The following is a 24,749-nucleotide window of genomic DNA, read 5'->3' on the forward strand; positions in this document are numbered from 1 at the left end:
ATTTAAAATTAAATATAAATAGTACTTAACAAAAACTGACCGTACGATGTACAATGAACGGTCACGATCATAAGATCTCCGGAATCTCTAGAAAAAGAATCCGGCGAGGATCCTTCTCCCTCACTCTATCCCACCTATTGTCCCACCTCTTGTGTGCATTATCACATAAAAATTACTCAACATTGACATTTGCGTTATGCATGCACATTATTCTTACATTCTGTTGAATTAATTAATAACCCTCATCTCAAATCATCTTGTAAACCACAAAAAAAAAAAAAAATTAATTATATTGTTCTGTAAAAAGGAAAAGAAAAACAGTATTCCTAATTCCTATCACAAAACCATATGCGGACACACGTGCGAGGTCCGACAACAGTCCTACACACGCTTGACCCGTTCGTTTTCCAACCTCAACTCGAAACCGAATCCTAGCTGGTTTCTCTTTGTGAGGATCTTGATGATCCGTGAATCGTGATCGATCATCGTATATCGTATTGTCAGAAATTATTTTTTAATATTTTTATTTAAAATTAAACATAAACATTTATTTAATAAAAACTGATAATACGAATGATAAATTTTCAAAATCCTTCCTAAAAGAATCCGAAGAGGACCTGTTGGCCTCACCCCCACCACTCTGAAGCACCACCAGAGAGAAAGAAGAGAGAGAAAGAAGAGAGAGAGACCCACAAACGCACAGAGTGAGTAAAAGCAATAAAGAAGAGAGGTAAAATAGAGGCTGACTACTCTCTCTCTGTACCTCTCTCACATATTCAACAGATCCCACCCAAAAGCAAAAGCGCTCTCTCCCTCTCTCTGCTTTGCTTCTCTCACCTTTTCTCTCTCTACCCCTTCAGCAGTTCTCTCTCTAGAATGGAAGAGATTGCTTCTTCTACTTCTTCATCCTTATCTCTTTTGATCTCTCACTCTCACCAAACCCAATGAAACCCTCCTCCGTCGCTTCCATCTGAGAAGCATTGCATTTTTATATTTATTTTCCATTTTTTTTGTTTTTGAAAGATGAATGCTTTTGGGTTTCGGGTTTTTTCTGTGAAGCCTTGCTGATTCATCTTTTTCCTTCTCAAGAGGTAAACTTCTTCTCTCTCTCTCTCTCTCTTCTACCGTTCCCCTCCGCCGACATTGTAAGGTATTCTTCTGACGCTTTTTGTTTTGCTCTCACTTCTGTATGTTTTTGCTGTATTTTATTTTCTGGGAAATCTGAGGAAAATAAAAGAGAAAATTTTGGAAACTGAAATGCTAAGTTCCTAAGAGGAAATTAATGTTCTGGATTTAGTCATAAATATTTTTGCTTTTCTGGGTTCACTGTAAAGGAAAATTTAATTTGGTAATCACAGCATGCTTTGTTTTTCACTTTTCCTCATTTTCTCGGCAGCCAAACACATTATATGAAAAGCATTTTCGATTTTCTCACTCTTCTGTTTATGTCTTCTGACTCTGGGTTGCTGTGGTTTCAGATCTGAAGCTTGAATTTCTCCGCTGCTTCGGAAGGTTACTCTTTAAACCCCAATGTAAAGATCTAAGTTCTTCTAATTTAGTTAGAATTAATTTAATTAATGATTTCAGATGTCTATGCGTTTTGTTTGCATATATTTTCCGTTTTGAGTTCTTAACATGGTAATTTGTAGTATTTTATTTGTTTAGGTCAGACAATGCGGTTGGTGTTTTGAATATTCCGAGAAGTTTGGTCGCTTTGCTTGACTAGGCTTTTGGTTTTCCTTATACCTAACGGCTACTTAATTTTGTTTTTCCCATGTTTTAGGTTTCTGGGAACATTTGAATTAATTCAAAACTAGTTCCTTAACCTCATTTAATCCAACCGTTCAACTTCAGCTTCATTTTTGCCTGGGCACCTCTGGTATCGAACCCGAAAGATGCAGAGACCTCCCCCGGAAGACTTTGCTTTGAAGGAGACCAAACCCCACCTCGGTGGGGGGAGGATCTCCGGTGACAAGCTAACGAGCACGTATGACCTCGTTGAGCAGATGCAGTACCTCTATGTCCGGGTTGTTAAGGCGAAGGACTTGCCCACGAAAGATGTTACTGGTAGCTGTGACCCTTATGTCGAAGTTAAGCTTGGGAATTACAAAGGCGCGACTCGACATTTTGAGAAGAAGTCAAATCCGGAGTGGAACCAGGTTTTCGCATTCTCGAAAGATCGTATTCAGGCGACGGTTCTTGAGGTCATTGTGAAGGACAAGGATCTTATGAAGGATGATTTCATGGGCCGTGTTTCTTTTGATCTGAACGAGGTTCCAAAACGTGTTCCTCCCGATAGTCCTCTGGCACCACAGTGGTATAGATTGGAAGATCATAAGGGGAACAAGGCAAGGGGAGAGCTGATGTTGGCTGTATGGATGGGCACCCAAGCTGATGAAGCTTTTCCTGAAGCATGGCATTCCGATGCTGCCACAATTAGCGGAGCTGACAGTCTTGCAAATATCCGATCAAAGGTGTATCTCTCTCCTAAGCTTTGGTATTTGAGGGTTAATGTGATTGAAGCTCAGGATTTGATGCCGAGTGATAAGGGTCGGTATCCTGAAGTTTATGTGAAAGCTATACTTGGAACTCAAGCTTTGAGAACTAGGATTTCTCCAAGCAGGAGCATAAATCCTATGTGGAACGAAGATTTAATGTTTGTTGCATCAGAACCATTTGAGGAGCCCTTGATTTTGAGTGTGGAGGACAGAATTGCACCTAACAAAGATGAAGTTTTGGGGAGATGTGCAATTCCTCTGCAGTATGTGCCCCGAAGGTATGATCATAAACCTGTTAACACTAGCTGGCACAATCTTGAAAAGCATGTTATTGTAGAAGGGGAAAAGAAGAAGGAAATCAAGTTTGCAAGCAGGATTCATATGAGGATCTGTCTGGAAGGTGGTTACCATGTCCTTGATGAATCAACACACTATAGTAGTGATCTTCGACCGACAGCAAAACCGTTGTGGAAGTCCAGCATTGGGATCCTTGAAGTGGGAATTCTGAATGCTCAGGGGTTGATGCCAATGAAGACCAAAGATGGGAGGGGTACGACAGATGCGTATTGTGTGGCGAAATATGGGCAGAAATGGGTTCGAACAAGAACCATTATTGATAGCTTTATGCCCAGGTGGAATGAGCAGTACACTTGGGAAGTGTTTGATCCTTGTACTGTCATAACAATTGGGGTATTTGATAACTGCCATCTGCATGGGGGAGAAAAGGCTGGAGGGGCCAAGGATGCAAGAATTGGGAAGGTAAGGATTCGTCTCTCCACCCTCGAGACTGATCGGGTTTACACACACTCGTACCCGCTTTTGGTTCTGCACCCAAATGGTGTAAAGAAGATGGGTGAAATTCATATGGCCGTGCGGTTCACTTGCTCTTCTCTGCTTAACATGATGCACATGTACTCACAGCCCCTGCTGCCAAAAATGCACTACATTCATCCATTGACTGTAAGTCAGCTTGATAGTTTGAGGCACCAGGCCACTCAGATTGTATCGATAAGGCTGAGCCGCGCTGAGCCACCGTTGAGGAAAGAGGTGGTCGAATATATGCTGGATGTGGGCTCCCACATGTGGAGTATGAGAAGAAGCAAAGCTAACTTTTTCAGGATTATGAATGTTTTTGGTGGGATAATTGCTGTTGGAAAATGGTTTGATCAGATCTGCAACTGGAAAAACCCCATTACTACCGTACTCATTCACATCCTCTTTATTATTCTGGTCATGTACCCGGAGCTCATATTGCCTACAATTTTCCTCTACCTCTTCTTGATTGGAGTTTGGTACTATAGATGGAGGCCAAGGCACCCTCCTCACATGGACACTCGTCTGTCTCATGCAGATTCTGCACATCCCGATGAACTTGATGAAGAATTTGATACATTCCCTACTTCGCGGCCTTCTGACATAGTGAGGATGAGATATGATAGGTTGAGGAGTATTGCAGGGAGAATCCAGACAGTGGTTGGCGACTTGGCTACTCAAGGGGAGAGGCTGCAATCTTTGCTGAGCTGGAGAGACCCGAGAGCTACTGCACTGTTTGTGCTTTTCTGTCTGATTGCAGCGATTGTTCTGTATGTTACTCCGTTCCAGGTTGTGGCTCTTCTTGCTGGATTTTATGTGCTGAGACACCCAAGATTCCGTCATAAGCTTCCTTCTGTGCCGCTGAATTTCTTCAGGAGGTTGCCGGCTAGAACTGACTGCATGCTGTGAGGAAGACCGTTTTATTTATTTTGAGTTGCCTTTGAGTGGCAGGGCATTCTACTATCCGCCATTTCGTGTTTAGTTAATGAAGAAGATGCGGTACCTCGTTGAGCTGTTCCATTCTGAATGCGTAGCTGCAACGAAGACCATGGAGAACGTGAGGTTCCCAGTATGCTGTATTTAGACCTCGTCTTGAAGGTAGTAGTTTTTGAAAAATTTTCAGTTAATTATGCCGTCAAATGGAAAAAACTTTATCTAAGGTGACTAGTTTATGTTCATTTGTAATTTTGTAGGCTGTGATTGGAATGCTGAACCGTTATGTGCTTAATTACATCTTTAGTATTTTTGTTAACTCATCTTTTGTGAAGTTCTTGAGGTCGCACTTGGTGCGATGGCAAGTGCCTTCGCCCATGAGCGGTAGGTCTCGGGTTCGAGACTTGGGAGCAGCCTCTCCATAAATGGGGGTAAGGCTAGCCGACATTCACCTCTCCCACACCCTGTGTAAAGCGGGAGCCTTGTGCACTGGGTACGACCTTTTGATCTTTTGTGAAGTTCTTCTGGTCGAACGTATTGCTTTCGATGTTTACACATGACATGTGGGAATGAACAATGGTATAGAACATTGTTTGGCTCCCTATCACGATTTACGAATGATGCATTCATCGTTATCTGCAAATCATTGTGACGTGCGTCCAAATTATTTGATTAAATGCATAAAAACACAAGTTTGTGCACATGCTAAAGTGTAATTTGCTTGTAAGGAGGAATGACTCGGTCGACTAATGATCGGGATATTGTACTTGTTTCCGGATAAAATAGCCTTCACAACATGTATAGGCTGCCTACCCTTTGTGGATGCTAAACCAGAAGTCTGGTTTAATTGAATTTGAACGTGTGTGGTTTGGTATGATTTTATGGACAGAGACCTGTCGCGTAAATTTATTAATATAATATGGTCATCTGGAATTTGGTGACAGCGATATAATATTATGTATAATATTTATGTTTATATATTAAAGGAACCGATCCCCTGCTTAGGGGGCTGAGCCTCAAGTAAATCACACGGATAGTTAAAATTTGATTCAATTAGCCTTCTGAGAAAATCACACGGGCCATTGAAATTTGATTTAACGACTGCAATTATTATAACTTTTAGAGGGGTTCCTTGTTTGTAGCCTTTGAATCAAATTTTAATGGCTCGGATTTTTTGCTCAGAAGGGTCAGCCTTCTAAGCTCAGGGGAGGATCCGGTTCCAATATTATATAGCATAACGATTATAAATGCTTGTTATAATGGTGCATTTCTGTATTTGGACAGTGACGCCAATGGATAACAAAAAACAGGGACATTTGAAATTTGACCTATTTAATTCGAGTTGGTCTATTCTAGTTAGTTAGAAAATTCAAGTAATGGTGACAGACTAAGATTGCTCTTGCAGTTTTATCTCTTTTTCGTCTCCCTAATGTTTTGTTTGAAGAATCATGTCGATATTGGTTAGGCCACTTGATTTAGTATCACGAGCTTTTTCAGTCTAATAACATCATGTTATGTGTGAATTTTTTTTTTACTTGACAATATATTATTAGACTCGAGGTAATTGTGACAATAAATTCATTTTATACAGGTTACTATCTTGCTTCCGAATTCGATCGCGTGTAAAAAGAACAAAGACTGAATAAATATGGGGAAAAGTACAATGTAAAAAGTTAAAATTTAACCCTGTTTACCGGAGACTGTTTAATGTTCAGCTGCTATTGTTTGACTGCTAGGAGCAGGACCATATCAAAGATTCAGGGGGAGGGGGGGGGACCTCTCTCTTGTTTTATTTAATCTTTACAGCCTGTATTGTACCCAATAACCCAATTTATGTTCGGCTCCGGAATGTTGTTTGGACCACATTATTCGCCTTTCTAATGCATAATGGTTCGGGCTCATGTCTATGAGAGAGATGCTCATCAAGGGGTTCAATAAGGGGTGTGATATCAACACACCCTATTTTACTTCTCACACACTTTTTTAATTTTCGGCCGTCGGATCGGATGAATTGAAGAAGATCAACGGACATAAATTATCAAGGGGTGTAGCACACTCCTTTAATAAATGTGGTCTAGAGATCGGGTTTCATTTTCCTTTGGTTTATGTACCTAATGGGACCTTAATATAAAATGGCTTGTTTGGAACTGTTTTTCAAACGACTGACAATGCTTTTAGAAAAAAATGTTTTTGGATTCCAAAAGCATTTTAAGTGCTTTCTGCATGAAACACTAGTTATGTGCTTTTTGTATGAAGCAATTTTCTAGGATTCACGTGCCATTTTTACGAAAAATTGGATCCAAAATTATATTCACTAAAATCGCTTTTAACTATTTTAAAAGCACTTCAAAATGAGCCAAAAGTTTGGAACTTCTCTTCTAGAGAAACAGCACGCGTAGGGCACAAAAATTTTCGAATTTCAATCGATTTTTTTGACTTTTGTCATCGAGGCATTTGGTTGAGCATTTGATGGGCTTATGGATAATTGCCAAGCCATGCTATTGGTTGAGGCATGCCAACATTTGTCCAGGTTATTTAAAAAAAGAAAAGCAAATGTCATATAACCATGTGCTTTTCTAGAAGCGCTTTTATGACTCAAAACACTTTTAAGTTTCTTTTATCCAAGGGGTAGAGTTAGAGGCACTTATGCTTATTTCTCATGCAACGATATTTTCCATTAAGGAATTGGGAATTTGTGATCACACTTGCCATCAATAATAGTTAGAACCTAGCTACCTATAAATGAGGAATGATATTTAGACTATAATACTAGCAGAACTCAGTAATTGTTCGGTGCTAGCAGATCTCATACTCATACTTGAAGCAACTAAGTTTACATATAGGTAACTAAATTAAAAAGTTCGATATTTTGACAGAAAACATGGACAACTTTTCTTCATGAGTAACCTTTAATTTGGACAAAATAAAAAAATTATCATTTCTTTCTTTTTTCAAAATGCGTATAATATGATGAATAATCATATCTAAACGGACCAAGCCAATCCTCCTTATAAAACGAGGTCTATATTTCTTCATTTTAGAGGACAAGGAAATAAATTGATAATCTCCAACTCTGATCAGAGTGACACTTGGAAGATTTACAAGATAGATCGTGTATTTATGTAAAACTTTGTATGAAAGTAGGCATTCCACAATGGTTAAGGATGAACGTGAGACCCAAGTCACACCTTTATTTTTATAGACTTCCCAACCAATATATTCCCAACCAAATATTTCTAGGGAATGTGGCGCTATGGAATGGCATTGACACGTCAATATCCAACTATGTGCTATTTTTTAACACAACTTTCATATTTATGGAAAAGGTAGCAGATCCGGAGAATCAATCAATCATATTCGTTCATCGTACATCGTACGGTCAATTTTTGTTATATACTAATTATATTCAATTTTAAATTTTAAATTTAAAATGATTTCTGACCGTACAATGTACAATAAAAGAACATAATTGATTGATTATCCGAATCCCCACAAAGAGGATCCGGATAGGATCCTTTTCCCATATTTATGTTGGGAGCAACCCCTCGAATTACCTTATATTAATTAACATATGTCAGTTTTTTTTAATAGGCTAGAAATTCTAAAAGTTTATCCTATTTTGCTTTATGTTTAAGCTCAATTTTTAGACGAATAATATTTGGCTACTAAAAAATGAGTAGAATCTCCTACTTAAAAATCTTAGTGTTTTAATCACAGAGCTTTATGCTTATGATCAGAATCGTTCATACTATGAATCACACTGTAAAGATCATCTATGCAAAAAATAAATTAAAAATAAGGTTGTTTAGTCAATATATTGTAGTAAATACATAGACGGTTTGTAATGCTTTTATGTCACATCCCGGCCTGTGGCGGATCACTTCCCGGGCCCGCTCCACCACCGTAGCACAATATTGTCCGGTTTGGACCCCAACCACGTCCTTACGGTTTTGTTTCTGGGAACTCACGAGCAACTTCTCAGGAGGTCACCCATCCTGGGATTGCTCTGGCCATCTTCTCGCTTAACTTCAGAGTTCCTACGGAACCCAAAGCCAGTGAGATCCCAAAAGGCCTCGTGTTAAGTAGGGATGAGAATATACATTTAAGGATCACTCCCCTGAGCGATGTGGGATGTCACAATCCACCCCCTTAGGGGCACGACGTCCTCGTCGGCACACTTCCGGCCAGGGATAGGCTCTGATATCAAATTGTCACATCCCGGCTCGGGACGGATAACTTCCCAAGCCCGCTCCACCATCGTAGTACGGTATTGTCCACTTTGGACCCCGACTACGCCTTCACGGTTTTGTTTCTAGGAATTCACGAGCAACTTCCTAGGAGGTCACTCATCCTGGGATTGCTCTGGCCCTTTCTCGCTTAACTTCAGAGTTCCTATGGAAGCTGAAGCCAGTGAGCTCCTAAAAGGCCTCGTGCTAGATAGGGATGAGAATATACATTTAAGGATCACTCCCCTGGGCGATGTGGGATGTCACATTTTACCCATACCGTTCATTTGTTTTCAAACAATTTGATGACTAAACGATCTTATTTTTAATTGATTTTTTGTAGAGGCGATCTTTATAGGGTAATTTATAATTTGAACGGTTCTGATTATAAACAAAAAGTTCTATAAATTGATAACGAATAATTTTGAGTGGGAATTTCTACTCATCTTTGAGTAACCAAGTATTGTTCTTTTTACACGGTAGTTTCGTTAAAATCTGGCCCCATAAAGACATGCCAAAACGAGTTTGGTCCAAATTGAGGAGTCCCCTGTGGTACGGCCCAATATAAGTTATACTTCACTAAATTACGCCTAAATTAATATCAAATTTCAAGGAATATCGAAAAATAATTTTTTTTTAATAAATGATATTATGTACATTAAGGATGAGCTTAATCTATAAGGAAAACTAACGAAAAGGGCTTGAAAACTTTGAGTTTTAATGATAAGGACAAAATAAAGGGTAAAGTGAATAGTATCAGAATTGACTTTTTAGTGTAAAAATATGGTTTTTCGTTAAAGTGAACAGTACCGGGTGCTTTTCGTTAAAGTTCCCTAATCTATAATGAGCTTGTAATAATGTTGTTCAAATTCGTCTTTGGCCAGAATCAAACCCAAGACTTCTCACTAACAAGTGAAGTGCGAAAATTGAACATAAGACTTCTCACTTACAAGTGAAGAGTAATACTACTAGATCGTTGTATTAATTGGCACAAATAAGCCATTTTTATTGTTGGTATTTGGATCATTTTTGCTGACCACAATATTGGCTACCACGTCTCTAATAAAAATGAATTCTGCATACATACGTGGAGTTCACATGCATTTAAAAAGTTTTCAACAAACTAGTTAGTAAAAGTAGTACAAATAACATTGTTCTCATTTTTTCTTTTTTGTTGTTGATGAGATCATATCGAAACGCTGATAGAGCTGAAGAGAAGGTGGTAAACGATGCCAGCAGAATGCTTAGAACTTCTAAGTTAGAAGCCTCTCTTCTAAACAACATACCAATGAAACAAATATGACGAAACAACATTCAGTCGCTGCTCTAGCCTTGGCTTTTGTTACATCCATATCAGCATGAATGATGTTTCCGTTGCCACCAACTTGCGATGAATTTTAATGGATTATCTGGCGATTAATCTCTCTACTGAATCACCAATCCGATGAATTTTGCTAGCTCGATTAGTCCTATTGCTAGCATTTTGAAAGCAGTATTTCATGGAAAATATAGCTTTGGATTTTGGTTAGAAACTAGATATATAAACCATAGCACATGGAATTAAGCAGCAGCAGAAAATTCCATTACATAATCATTCGAGGAAATAGATCTGACTCTGAATAAATTATATTTGTGTATTTACGATGTTATACATCTTTTATTTGATACAATGTATTCACTCTAGATCGTTTAGCTCTGCAAAATGGTTAAGTCAATACTGTGGAGCCTAAAATAATCCCAAAAATTCTAGAGGTGACACGTGAATTCTTGCTCAAGAAAGACAAGATTGCCCTTATTAAATGTGCAGACTCCTCAGATGCTTCCACGTACAGCTCACACCCCTGAAGGTTCCTGCACTGAATACGACTGCCCACAACTCACCTGTCATTGGCAAGGAAAAGTCAAAGCATTAAAGATAATGATTAATTACCCGAATCCTCTATTTAATACATTCATAATTGAAGATTGATTCCATTCAAGTAAGTAATCCCTATTTAAATCAATTAATTACTCCATTATCTGAAGATATTATTTCCTATTTAATATCTTGAGAATATTTTTCCATTAAACCTTGGCTAATAGGGTGCCACCATGTGTAGGGTAAAACCCTAACACTATGGCCGGTCACTCCCCTATATATTCTATCAAATTTCGGTAAACTTTTGCTATGCCTAAAAGCCCTAAACAATTTACTCTTCTTAGAGAAACTAACTTAGTCATCAGAGATCCATTGGCCTAACTCTCCCACCTCATGGGCGCGTGAGGCTTTGATCAAAGGTGTTGATTGTTTTGCAGGTGCATTTTCGTCAAAACTAGAGACGATGAAAATTTGCATCGAAACTTTAATCGGACACATTGTGGATGATCATTGGAGCTACTGCTACCCACACGTGTTGCCAATCAAATAAGGCTGCTTACCACATTGCTCTCTCTTGTACCCCCAGAGTGTTCGTGGTTTGAAGAACCATTTGATGCCATTGTTGATGTACCTTTTTCAAGACCGTACGACTTGATGGTGCTGGGTTATGGCTAGCGTCTTTGTATTGTGTTGCTTTTTATCCCAATCAATGAATTCATTGTTGTAGGCCTATTTGATTGAACGATCTAGGGTTTAGAGAGAGAGAGGGGGGGGGGGGGCGACCACAATTAGAGAGAAGAGAGATTGATTTAATTGTGAGGTGTGTTTGATTCACCCCAGTGTGCCTTTATTTATAGTAGTAGGATAGGTAAATACCTTTCCCTTTAGGATTACAACATTTAATAGGTAATCTACTCCTAATAGGAATATAAGATACTTTCCCATATCTCTTAGGATTTACACAATCACATTCCTATTCTAAATATGACTGCAACATTCCCCATTGAGTGTGTAAATACTCAACAAACCATCGCATCAGATCTTCAGCAGATAAGGTAGAATAGTTGATGAAGTCATCGGCACAACGGGTGATCGCGAGTCTTAAATTTATTTGAAGTATGCATTTGTAGTAAAACTCACAAAACCTCGCTATGGTAAAACCTAAGGCATGAGGAAAACCCATAGACTAAGGAGAAAAGTGAGAAGTATGCATAATGTCTAAAAACAAACGTTAAACTGGACGAAGGTAGTGAACTCAACGGAGTATGATCATCCCATGATGGGTGCCTCATTAAAACCTCGTTAGGTAGCAAAAACCCAGTGGGAAAAATGCTCCTAATCGTAGGAAAAATAGTGCATTAAGATCATGTGAGTATGCTTCTAGATACTCCCCTGAGTTAGACATAACTTTTAAATAAGAGAACTACAAGCGATTCAACCCAGATAATTTACGCATATCGATTCCTTGGATGAGCTTCTGAAATGTTGACTTGGGCAACGACTTGGTGAAGAGATCGGCTAGGTTGTCCTAGGAATAGATTTGCTTGACTTCAATGTTTTGATGCTCCTGCTGCTGGTGTGAGTAAAAGAACTTTGGCGCTATGTGCTTGGTGTTGTCTCCCTTGATATATCCCTTATTCAACTGCTTGATACATGCTGCATTGTCTTCAAAGATTATCGTAGGAAGGTCAATGACTGATGTAAGACCACTAATGCTTCGAATGTGTCCCATAACTTCTCTTAGCCAAAAGCACTTACGCGAAGCTTCATGTAGGGCGAGAATCTCAGCATGGTTAGACGAAGTCGCAACTAGCGTTTACTTGGTAGACATCCAAGATATAGCAGTGTCTCCAACGGTAAAGACATAACCTGTTTGAGAACATGCTCTATGTGGGTCAGATAGATATCCAGCCTCTACGTAACCAACAAGGCGAGAATCATTCCGAGTACCATAGGGGGCGGCAATACTTGGAGATTTGTTGGTATAGAACAAGCCCAAATCCGTAGTACCCTTAAGGTAGCGGAAAATGTCTTTAACACCATTACAGTGCCTGCATGTGGGCGCATTGTTGTATCTAGCCAATAGATTCACAGCGAAGAAGATGTCAGGTCTAGCGTACTGAGCCAAGTACAATAAAGCCCCAATTGCACTTAGGTAAGGAACTTCGGGTTCCAAAATCTCTTCCTTATCCTCCTTTAGACGGAAGGGATCTCGTTTAGCATCTAGAGTTCGAACGACCATGGGTGTACTCGAAGGCTTCGCTTTATCTTCATTAAAACAAGGCCACACCTTTTGGGTGTAGTTTGATTGATGTACTAGGATTCAATTCGAACAATGCTCGATCTCCAGGCTAAGGTAATATCGAGTTTTCCTATGATCCTTCATCTTAAATTCTGATTTCAAATGTGCAGCAATTTCCTTAAGCTCTGCAGGAGTCCCAATGAGATTCATGTCATCGACATAAACTGCAATGATTGCAAATCCGGAATGTGACTTCTTTATGAACACGGATGGGCATTGTTCGTTATTCACATAACCCTGACTTGTCAAATATTCACTCAGACGGTTATACCACATCCACCCGGATTGTTTCAATCCGCAGAGTGATTTCCTCAACCTAATTGAAAGAGTGTTCCGTGGTCTAGAACTATTTGAACCAGTCAATGGAAGTCCTTCTGGAACTTTCATGTATATTTCTTTATTTAGATCCCCATAGAGATACGCAGTTACCACGTCCATAAGCTGTATATTCAGTTTTTTTTGGAAACTACCAAATTGATTAGGTAGCAGAACGTTATAACGTCTATTACGGGGGAATATGTCTTCTCGCACTATTTCATTATTCTCATTACGCTACCTCATAAAAACCCACTTGTAGCCAACAGGCTTCACACGTGGTGATGTAAGAACGATAGGTCCAAATACCCTATGTTTCGTGAGTGAATCGAGTTCGACCTGGATTGCTTGTTTCCAGTTTGACCAATTGGTTTTACGTCAGCATTCATCGACGGAACGTGGTTCAATGTCATTGCTAAACATGATGTCAGTAGCTACTGAGTATGAGAATGCATCGTCAATGAGCATCTCATTCCTATTCCAAACCTCATCCAATACTGTGTAGTGGACCGAAATCTCAAGATTTTCCAGAGGCCGATATGTTTCATTTGAAGTATCACCGTAATCTAGAATAACTTCATGCTTTGGAACAGATGAGTGAGTGATGGTCGGATTCAAACTAGGGTCACTAGTTGGTGCCATTTTCCTCTTCTGGGGTTGTGAATTTTTTGAACCAAGAGGTCTGCCACGCTTTAGGGTTGGAGTAGGTGATTGGCTAGTCGTCAATGTACCTTGTCATGTGAAGGGTGCGACCTCCCCACCTTCAGGACGGTCCGGCCTTCCCAGGCGGGTTGTTGACGTACGCGGGGTGCATCTATCCTTGCAGGTGTGTTTGCAACGGGTCTATGTGATCTTGTCACCTTTGCTAGATCATTAAAAACATTAGGCATGCTTTGAGCAATGCTCTGAAGATCTATAATTCGTCGCACCTTAGTTTCAGATTGGGTAATACGGGGATCTAAATGAGATATAGTGGGAGCATACCATGACAATTCACGACGTTCTACGGGAACGTTAGTAAGCTTATCTCCCGCTAACGAAGGGAAGACTATTTCATCAAAGTGACAATCCACAAAATGTGCGGTATAGAGATATCCTGTCAAGGGTTCTAAGTATCGAACAATTGATGGTGAATCATAACCAACATAGATTCCTATTTTTCTCTGAGGACCCATTTTGGTACGTAGTGGCGGCGCTATTGGGGCATAAATGGCGCACCCAAACACCCGTAAATGCGAGACATCAGGCTCGTATCTAGTGACCAACTGTAACGGTGAATATGGTTGGGTAGCAGTGGGCCTCAGGCGGACCAACGCTACGTGCAATATTGCATAGCCCTAGGCAGATACCGACAGTTTGGTTATCATAACCAAAGTCTGAGCTATCAATTAAAGGTGCTTTATGAAAGTTTTTGCCAGGCCGTTTTGGGTGTGAACATGAGGCACATGATGTTCCACATCAATCTTTACTGACATGCAATAATCGTTAAAAGTCTATGACGTAAACTCTCCAGCATTATCCAGTCGAATCGACTTAATCGGATAATTAGGGTGGTGAGCCCTTAGCTTAATTATTTGAGCTAAAAGTTTAGCAAACGTGGCGTTGCGTGTGGACAATAAGAAAATATGTGACCATCGTGTCGATGCATCAACCAATACCATAAAGTGTCTAAGTGGTCCGCAGGTTGGTTGGATAGGTCCACAAATGTCCCTTTGAATCATCTGAAGAAATTTAGGGGGGTTGTGAATAATCTTTGTATATGAGGGCTGAGTATTCAACTTCCCTAAAGAACACGCTTTGCATGGTGGAACTCTAACATAGGGATGTAACTTATGCCCGTGTGAAGATTTGAGGATACGGCGCATCATGTCACGTCCAGGATGTCCCAAATGGTCATGCCAAAGCAACAAAGTGTCCTGGAACTCATGCATAGGGCCGGCCACACTGTGGGCTTCTATGCCATGAATGGTTGTGATGTACAACCTACTCGGCAAGTGTTCCAACTTCTCGTGAATATGCTTCTGGCCATATTCATACGAAGTGATACAAAGAAATTTTGAATCATGATCTTAAGTCGTTTCAAGATGATATTGATTATCTTGAATATCTCTAAAACTCAGAAACGTTCTTTCGGAATGTGGAGAATAGAGTGCCTCTTTAATGGTCAGAATTGTACCATTAGACAACACGATATGTGCCTTTCCGTATCCTTTAATCAGGTTGGATGAGCCTGAGAGAGTTGTCAAATGAGCTTTCATGGGTATGAAGTTAGTAAAATAGTGTCGTTCTCGCAAGATAGTGTGCGTGGTTGCACTATTTGTCAGACAACTAACTTCCCTACGAGACATACCTAGGTATAAATTGATTGAATTGGTCACATGCATGAATATAAGTCCATTCATTCAATTAAGCAATTCGAGAAAATAATATCCATTCCAATAACAATCCATAATTCAAAACAAACCAAAACCAAACAAATTATTCCAAATACTAAGAAAAATTGTTCAAAATTAAACCATAAACCTAGCAAAATAGATGGGGTAGGGCCAGCCACTCCTAGTGGGTTAGGCAACTAGGGGGTAAACAACCTAAAAACATGTCTAATTTAGTCATCCCTACGCATTGACATCTCCTGAAAATTCGATATCTCCATTGATGTAGTTGCATCTTCTGGATGATCCACATGTGCAAAATTAGACTTACGACGGGAATGATACTTGGCAATAGCCTCAAAGGAAGCTCGGCATACGCATGACTAATGATCCTTTGATCTACAATGATAGCACATGTCCAGTTTAGTAGAAACGGGCTAAACGAGAGCTTCGCCCTTGTTCTTGAAGTTTGGGGACTTAGGGGTGAGTGGTGGACGCTATTGGGTCATATTTCTTCCCTTAGGTGTGGCACTCTGTTGACCTTGGGCCAGTGGTTGGGCTTGCCACCCATTGCCACAGTCACGATGATTTTTTCGTCGTTTATGGCTGCTAGAATAGGTCACATGCGCTTCAGGCGCGGCGTTCGAGCCAGTGGGTCGAGCTTGATGATTCTTCATCAAAAGTTGGTTCTGCTTTTCAGCAAGAAGTAAAACAGAGATTAAATCTGAAAACTTGGTAAATATTTGTGCCCTATATTGTTATTGCAGGAAAATATTGGTGGCATGGAAGGTCGATTATGTTTTCTCCAGGAGATCTGATTCGGTTAGTTCCACTTTGCAGAATTTCAACAAAGAATGGATTCTACAAACTTCGGAGTTGTATTCATTCATGGACTTAAAGTCCTGGAAATGAAGATGCTGCCAGTCGTGTCTTGCTTTAGGCAAGTATATGTCTTTCTGGTGATCGAAACAGTCGGCCAGAGTAAGCTAGAGGGTGCGTGGGTTCTCCTCAGTGAGATACTCAGTCTGCAGTGCATCATGGATGTGTCTTCGAATGAAGATCATTGCAGTAGCCTTCTGAGCTTCGTCAACAAGTTTGTTGGCGATAGGTGTCTCGATGGTGGCTTTAATGCCCTTTGCAGTTAGATAAAGCTTCATGTCTTAAACCCACTTCAGATAGTTTCTTCCAGAGATTTCTAGAGCGGAGAAATCGAGCTTGTTCAAGTTCAACATGTCCCTAAAATAGAGGAAAAAACATGAGTAGTCATATGGTAAGCCATAAACATATATCATAGAACATACAGATTCTATAGACATGTATTGGTTTAATTCATGAAAACTACAAGTTTCATGTGGTATGTTTTGAATGAAAACTTTGGGTTTCAAAGGCACTAAATTTGAAACTACATGTTCAATTTAGTTTTATGAATGATTAGTTCATAATGAGAGGTTCATGCAATAAACACAGAATGCAATATACTAATTTGAATATAGTGGATTTGAGGTTCTTCGGGAACTCAAGTGTGAGAGCTTCGTTACTACGAAAGTATGTGATGGTTCAAAGTATAAAAATAAATTATTGAATCATTAATGTCCAAAAGTGATCTTCATGTCAATAGTTTTGGATTCATTATTAGATTAATGGATTGCAGGTCACTTTTAATTAATTCAATAAATTGGGCCATACGGGGTCGATTGTAGAAGCTAAATAATATTAACATAATATTATTAGATAAAACAATATAGCCCCAAAATAATTTGGGCTTGGTTGGGTGCCTTAAGTAGAAAGGTAAGGTCTAAAATCCTCGGGAATGGGCTGCAGGCCACGGGGCGTGAGGGAGAAGCCCCAGCCTCAGCTGGGTTTTAGTTTGGGCCGAAGGGGGTTGCACAGGTCAAGGTTCAGTAGGGGCTGGCCTTGAGGGTTTAGTCATGGGGAGCCCAGTCATAATAGGGCTAGCTGCAGGAATGGGCCGCAAGGACCAAGCCCAGCCTTGTGGGCTGGTTGACGCGTGCGAAGGGGAAGGGCCCAGCTGACTAGGTTGGTGGATGAAGGCTGCGGGCCTGGGCTACGTGGAACCTAAGCCGAAACTTGGTGCAGTCCAAGATGGAGCAGTAGGCCACATGTCAAAAATGGAAACGGGCTTAGGGCTTCAAGCCTTTTAAATTGACCTCAGGCCGAAGCCTGGTGTTAGCATGCACAGTGATGGTGCGGTGGGTGTGCCGCACCATGCCCAATTTCTTTTTTTTTTTAAAAAACAAAAACAATCCCTTAGGGTTTAGGAAACCCTAAATATGCTTTTAATTTAATTTAATACATTGACTCACAAATTCCACATAACAATTTAATTGTGCGATGCATGAAATAAATATATATATTGACAAATATATAAACATATACAAAATATATATATATTGAAAGGAAAATATAAACATAGAAGGGTTCATGCATCATGGGGAATGTTTTCATACTTCGTGGACGTTTTAAATATCTTCTTTTATTTTAAGCATACTTGATTAGCAGAAAACGAATAAGCCTTTGAATTTGGTGGATGATAGCCTCCTCTTATGATGCGTCAATTCCTTAGCTTTCTGCAAGAGCGTGCTGATAACGTGTTGTAGGCCTATTTGATTGAACGATCTAGGGTTTAGAGGGAGAGACGGGGCTGACCACAATTAGAAATAAGAGAGATTGATTTAATTGTCAGGTGTGTTTGATTCACCCCATTGTGCCTTTATTTATAGTAGTAGGATATGCAAATACCTTTCCCTTTAGGATTACAATATTTAATAGGTAATCTACTCCTAATAGGAATATAAGATACTTTCCTATATCTCCTAGGATTTACACAATCACATTCTTATTCTAAATATGACTGCAACATTAATGACCTTTTAAAAAAGAAGACATATTTGTTCATTTCTCCTAAACTTGTATAGAGCTGTTAATTTCCCCCCATTGAACTTTAACTTTGGCCGATTACCCATAAACTTGTATAATTAGTCAATTTCCCCCTTGAACTTTAATTTTAATCGATTACCCCCTGAATTTTTATAAATAGCCAATTTCCCTCATGACGCTAGATTTTAAAAATTTTCATCCAATTTTTCATCCATTTTGATCACGTCAACAACACATGACAACTGTATGGGGACAAAAAGAATGGAAAATTGGATGGATGAAAATTAGATCAAAAATTTTAAAATCTAACTCTAGGGGCGGAATTGGTTATTTATAAAATTTTAGGGGACTAATTGGCAAAACTTAGAGTTCAGGTGGGTAATCGGCTAAAATTAAAGTACATGAGGGAAATTGGTAGCTCTATACAACTTTGAGAGGCAAACCGAAAAGTACTTCTGAAAAAAAAAAAACCAGTTTTAGAATCACTTAAGGTCTATTTATTGACCATTAAGTGATAGGAGCATATTTATGCGACTTAGTTAGCTTATTTCTTGGCATTTATGTTGTTAGTTCGTAGTTATTTTAGTATTTTAAGCTATTTTCGTGTGTTTGTAGGTCCAAAGGGTTAATGTGGCAAAGAAGTGCATTTTGGAGCATTTTGGAGCATTTTTGGGCATGGAATGGATGGCATATGCTTGGAGCAAAAGGAATGGACGAAATTTGAAGTTTGTGTATCATCCTCTCCCTATAAATAACCATTTTAGCACACTCATTTCACCTAACACATCCATTCACCTACCACTACATCCACTCATTTCACCCAACACATTCACCTACCATTACATCCACTCATTTCACCCAACACATCCATTCTCCAAACATCCATCCACTACACCCATTACATCCACTCATTACCAAACACTCATCCACTACACCCATTACATCCACCCACTACACCCATTATATCCACTCATTACCAAACATTCATCCACTACACCCATTACATCCACTCATTACCCAACATCCACCCACTACACCCATTACATTCATTACCAAACATTCATCCACTACACCCATTACATCCACTCATTACCAAACATCCACCCACTACACCCATTACATCCACTCATTACCACAACACTCACCCACTACACCCATTACATCCACTCATTACAACTCCATACACTCCTCTCCCTAGCCTATAAATACATCCACCCTTCACCATAATTTGGGGGCCACATCCAAAGACACTACATTTCACATCTCACAACTTCATTCACAAACACAATTTCTTTGCCATGACCTCCATCCATTCATCTAGCCATACTACATCTCACCAATCCATACACTTTCATCTCTTAGCCGTGCAAATCCATTCCATCCATATATCCATACACATCCTAGACACTTGTGCTACAACAAGGTGTTGAAAACAAAGGTCCTTGACGTTTCAAGCTTGGAACTTTGGAGCGTTTTAGGTGTACTCCGTTCTTGCTTTCAATGTCTACTTTGTTATTTTCTAATTTTGTTGCAATTATGAGTGGCTAAACCCCTATTTAGTTAGGGGGAAGTTTGAAGCCATGAACATGCTTGAGATTTGAATTGATTTCTTCCAATTGTGATTTGATAAGTTGTGATTGCAATTCAATTATCTATTTTATTCATAACTGATTCTTGTATGTTTATTAAGGATGCATACTTAGTTTTCATGCATGAATTAGATGCTAGAATATAAATGAGTTTCACCTAATCGTTACAAGTTTATATTCATGAGTAGTGAAGGTTGTCTATCACAATCGCGTTAATTGAATTCTTGGCAATTGTATCATGCATTCATAGTTATAATTGTCTCGTCAACACTTATGATTTTCATTGAACGTAATGATCTCTGATTGTATCTCTATTATGCATTCATATAGGGGACTTTTAGAGAATGATTTGGGTTGTCGCATGCATTCATCCAATTTAATGAGTAAAGGAAAATCTGAGGGTTAATTTGTGCATCACGGTTAATCTGGGGTGTTGAGTATCATAGTTTATTGAAAGCAATTGGAAATCGATTCATGTACAAGTGTGTCATGTGTGAAGAACGGACATCTAACTAATCCATCCATCATCGTATTCCTTAAATTTGTCTTACAATCTGCCTAGTTTAATAATTTGTTTGTTTGTTTCAAATTCATCAAAACCAAAATCCCCCTTTTTACTTTCTTGTTTCAAAGTGTTAAATTTCTGTTTTGTTTGTGTTTTTGAGTGTTTTGATTCAAGCCAAAACACTAAATTCGTCCAAAGTTGTGTTAGAGTCAGAAACTGCCTAGTTTGTGTTTTTAGGCAGTTTTGAGTGTTTTAAAGTTGTTTTGAGTCTTGTGAGTCTATTCAAACGTTTTAACTTTGTTTTTATGTTTTTGAGTTAGTTTAGAGGTTTTAGCAAGCCCTCCTAATCCCCGGTTTAGAACGATCCCTACTTGCATTTATACTACAATTTGACAACAAGAGGGTTTAATTTGAGTGCTTAACTTTCATCGCATCATTAAGTTCTATTTTTTTTGGGTCAAACAATGGATTTGTTAGATTAGATGTTAGAATAAGAAGTTAATGGTGTTCGAACCCACGTTGTGGTGAAAGCATAACACTCATTTCTACCATTGTAGTACAGGGTCATTTGCAACAATTAAATTCTTTAACTTGTCAGTTTTTTTTTTTATTTTAAATTTTTATCTATGAAGATTCTTTTCATTAGTTATCGTATTTTCCGATATATACTTGGGACTCGGTATGAACCCAAACTCAAATCAAAACCATAATTTAGGCATGAATAATGAATGTCAATATTTCACAAACTATTCTTCTATGGGTCAATTTTAGGCACTGATGATCAACTTGGATTGGACTTTCACAAATTATATAAGATGTTGGGGTGGGGGGAGGGGGGTGTGGGTTGGGGCCTGGTGTTTAGACGAACTAAACAAATTTAAGTAAATTATTATATATTGTATAAGAAAGTGCTTATTTATACTTAAAAACACATAATTGTATTGGAATACATAAAGTGCAAAATAAAATGACATATAGATTATAAAGTATAGGGGGAGACTAAAGTTGTAGACAAAATTTATAAACTAAATAATGTGTCACCAATAGAAATGATCATGTTTATTAATGCTTAAGAAACAATCCAATCAACTTCCATGTCATTTAGTTTATCAATTTTTTTTCTACAAATTTAGTCTCCCTAATATTACCCTAAAGTATAAGACCATGTTGAAAACATTGGGAATAAGCATATAGTGAGTGTTCATCAAAGTATTCAACAAGTCATTTTCATTTAATTGACAAAAATAAAAGGCAAAACGAAAGTTATCGATTTTCTATCTAGGTGGGAGTCTCGACCTAGGCAGGTTTAAGCGTATTTTATTAATTTTCAAACACCTAAGAACTAATTAGGACAGCGGCCAATCGTCTAACGCCTAGGCAGGGGAATTAGGCACGTCAGACGAAGATTTTTAGAACATTGGATTTCCATAATTTTATTATAGAAAAATATTTTACACGATGGTGTGAAGGAATTTGGGTAAATCACATGGTGAACCTACCATAATAATGGGATATCGAATTCCTTATTCACAAGAGTCAAATCTAATATTAGTATTAATGACATTCTTTTATTGTTTGATACAAGCGGAATCTAGCCAATCTTTCCTCAAGCTACAACACACTAGAGAGAGGCATCAAATAGTATCTTATTATCAAATAACAAGTCGTTTATTTGAGGATCGGTGCTCATTCTAATCACTCGACAAGAAAAAGAAAAGAAAAATAAGCGAGGCTAACCTATAAGTACATGACAATTTATAAAGAGAAAATCATACAAGACAAGAAGTTTGTATTACTAACTTAAAAGTACAAAAACAAAGAAATCTCAATGCATAGGTCCATTACTAATCCCAGGAGAGCCCAAAATAATAGGCACGATGATAGGAGCATGCGATTTGAGAGACAGAGATACTTGTAAGTAGGTAAAACAGATGGGCAAGTAAAGGTTGTGGCCATGAATATTAAGGTTTTGGCATTCTAGTTTGAGACTAAGTACTTTTTAATTGTAGCAGCTAGCAGTGATTCCTATAGACTAGTCCAGCCTGTTAGGGAAAAGACTCTATTGGCAGGAACTACTATGTTATCTCATTTTCTAAATTCTCATTAGAGACAAACGGTGCACTCTTTCGAGAAACAATTGAAAAGAAAAATGCATTGATGGAAAATCTTAAGTCGTTTAAACATATATGTTCAACGTAAAACAACAAAAAACAAAGGCACATGGAAACCCATTGTGAATTAGGGTTTAGTCATTTATTCTCTTCAAACAAACAAAACAAAAAATTCTTTTATTCCCACGCATGCATCCAAATACGTACGTTAGTTTTTGTATGACTTAACATTTTTTAGTGCATACACATCTCATCCGGAAGCCAGCACATTTGCCTCCCATAAATCCCTCTTTTTTGCATGTAGTTGCACAATTGCTTGACCGAAAGCAAATACCGCGGTATTTATGGCTCGGAGACTCACAAATCTTCGATGACTTCTCATTCTTTGACGAGTTCTCGTTTGTCTTCCCCTCAGTAACCATTGGCCCCGTTCCTGCCAAACATGCATCAATATATCAAAACACATATATGATTTTATAAAATTCCGGTTTTCCATTATATCAACGGGAGAAGGAATATTCGAATTCAAAACTTCTTTCGACAATACTATATTGTTATATCTTGGGTTAGATATAAAGATCAAATTAAGATAAGGAAAGAGAGATACCAATAGCCACCAAAAGTAAGATGAGGATGAAGATAGTTGAAAACAAACGCCCGGAACGCTCCATCTTGATTTTGTGGGATGTGTGTGTGTTTGTGCACGCGTGTGAAATATGTACAAGTGAGATAAAAAGAGAGTCGTTGATTCAAAGAACTAACCTTGAAGGTCCTTATATAGAGTTGGTATGAAAAAAATTAAGTGTATTTCCTTAAAAGGCGTTCCTTGATAAAAATAGCGAGTTTAGGGAAAACTTTCAGCTCCGAGAGACAAGAACAAAACCCTATTTTGGCTCATCATTCATCCTACATTTGAGGAGAGACAATGGCTCTTTTTCTCCTCCCTTAAATTGAAATATTCCTTTTTGAGGTTACAAATGAGGAGTTCATGAATCTTTAACCTATTTGTACGTATCACCCTACTCACCCACACCACTAGATAACCCAGTTGAAATTGAAATATTACATTGTTGAAATGGCCCATACATTTTCCCTATCACAGTTGTCTCTTTCTGTTTTTTTGTTTTTATTTTAATTTTACATAATGCTAAAATATTTGGAAATTTTCGGGGCCTTGTGGTGGCTGTAGCTCCTAGGTTAGGCTTGTTTGCTGGACTCAGACCTGTTCATTGTGAGGCAAGTTTTTGTTTGATGCTTGGCCGTCCTAGCCTTTGTAGACTTAGCAATATCTTAAGCAGTCCATTAAACATAATTAATAATGTTTTAACTCGAATATTAGACAATTAATAGACAGATTAAATTATTGTTTTGAGTTTAAAATATTACCACAATTCCTTTATTCTTTCAAGTTGTTTGAGGAGCTTCAATTTCAGGAACACTTGAGTGGGTTGAACTTGTATATATAATATTTGCTTTTCTTTTTTTATGTTCTATAACAAAGAATAAAAGAAGCACGTTAATTGTAAATGAATAGAAGACAAAACAATTAATATAAACCAAACTATACAAGACAAAATAATTACCATTAAACACTCTTGATAAAAATCAAGCTCGGCTGGACTTGCTTCATACTCAATGTTGCTAATTTCTTCACTTCTTGTCTAGTTTTGGAGACATATCAATGATTCCATTGTTTCAAGAATGAGAGATGTTCTAAATGGGTAAATTACTTTGTCACCTGCACTAAATGCACTCTCACTAACAATTGTTGACAATTGAATTGGCAATACATCTCTCGATAACAAAGCAAGTGTGGGATATGTGCTCCTCCATTTTAACTTCCACCTTCAAAATGTCAAAGGTTTGACCATGTGCTACTTTCTCTAGCGTGTCAAGGAGATAACTATCCATCTCATGTGCAAGCGCAATATCCTTGGCGTCTTCTAGTTCCTTCTCCCAATCATCCATCATTTAACTAAATATCATTGGATTTTCTGTTTGTACACTAGAAGGTAATTGTTTTACCAGTGAAGAAGTAGTGTCAACAACTACATCTTCTTTACCCTTTTATTGTGTTCGTGAACCGAAAGCTTGTTGTGCATATTCATCACACATCACCTCCAACAATGTCTTCACTTCATTGTTTTTCTGCTAAATATATTCTTCAGGAAGCTCTGAATGCTTTTTACACAAGTGCATGAAGTGCCTCAATTTGAACCTTAAGTCTAAGACATGGGTAACTACAAATATTTGATTAAGAGACTCAATTAAACCAAAATACTTTCGGTATTTGGTTCTCATGCTCATTGCCATATCACGTAGCACCGAC

At 38.4% G+C, this 24,749-nt stretch overlaps 2 protein-coding genes and 1 long non-coding RNA gene across 6 annotated transcripts; 1 reads left to right on the forward strand and 2 right to left on the reverse strand.

Moving 5' to 3' along the window:
- The first annotated feature begins 608 nt into the window (after nt 1–608).
- On the forward strand, nt 609–4,563 carry LOC103449691 (FT-interacting protein 3). Of its 4 annotated transcripts, none has more exons than XM_008389018.4 (3): nt 609–1,150; nt 1,479–1,532; nt 1,784–4,563. In XM_008389018.4, the coding sequence occupies exon 3, from the start codon at nt 1,896–1,898 to the stop codon at nt 4,218–4,220; it is 2,325 nt and encodes a 774-aa protein (XP_008387240.2). In that variant the 5' UTR covers nt 609–1,150; nt 1,479–1,532; nt 1,784–1,895; the 3' UTR covers nt 4,221–4,563. The 4 variants fall into 4 exon arrangements, with proteins under 4 accessions (XP_008387240.2, XP_008387242.2, XP_008387239.2 ...); XM_008389020.4 differs by having other exon boundaries at nt 725–1,091; nt 1,479–1,512; XM_008389017.4 differs by having other exon boundaries at nt 733–1,091.
- Nucleotides 4,564–12,144: 7,581 nt separating this feature from the next.
- LOC139189795 (secreted RxLR effector protein 161-like) lies at nt 12,145–12,570 on the reverse strand. The gene has a single exon (XM_070809021.1). It carries the CDS (start codon nt 12,568–12,570, stop codon nt 12,145–12,147), a length of 426 nt encoding a protein of 141 aa, XP_070665122.1.
- Nucleotides 12,571–22,441: 9,871 nt separating this feature from the next.
- Nucleotides 22,442–23,166, reverse strand: LOC114819924 (uncharacterized). Its single transcript, XR_003767238.2, has 2 exons — nt 23,028–23,166; nt 22,442–22,853 (listed from the first exon to the last, which is right to left on the reverse strand). It is a non-coding gene; the product is annotated as an uncharacterized lncRNA (long non-coding RNA).
- Nucleotides 23,167–24,749: the final 1,583 nt, after the last annotated feature.

This window comes from Malus domestica, chromosome 12 (assembly GCF_042453785.1).
Source record: "Malus domestica chromosome 12, GDT2T_hap1".
Classification (NCBI taxonomy): domain Eukaryota; kingdom Viridiplantae; phylum Streptophyta; class Magnoliopsida; order Rosales; family Rosaceae; genus Malus; species Malus domestica.

Bases quoted from the DNA above. Each gene is read 5' to 3' on its own strand.
- LOC139189795 (XM_070809021.1), bottom strand. From the start codon at position 12,570: ATGGTCGTTCGAACTCTAGATGCTAAACGAGATCCCTTCCGTCTAAAG.
- LOC103449691 (XM_008389018.4), top strand. From the start codon at position 1,896: ATGCAGAGACCTCCCCCGGAAGACTTTGCTTTGAAGGAGACCAAACCC.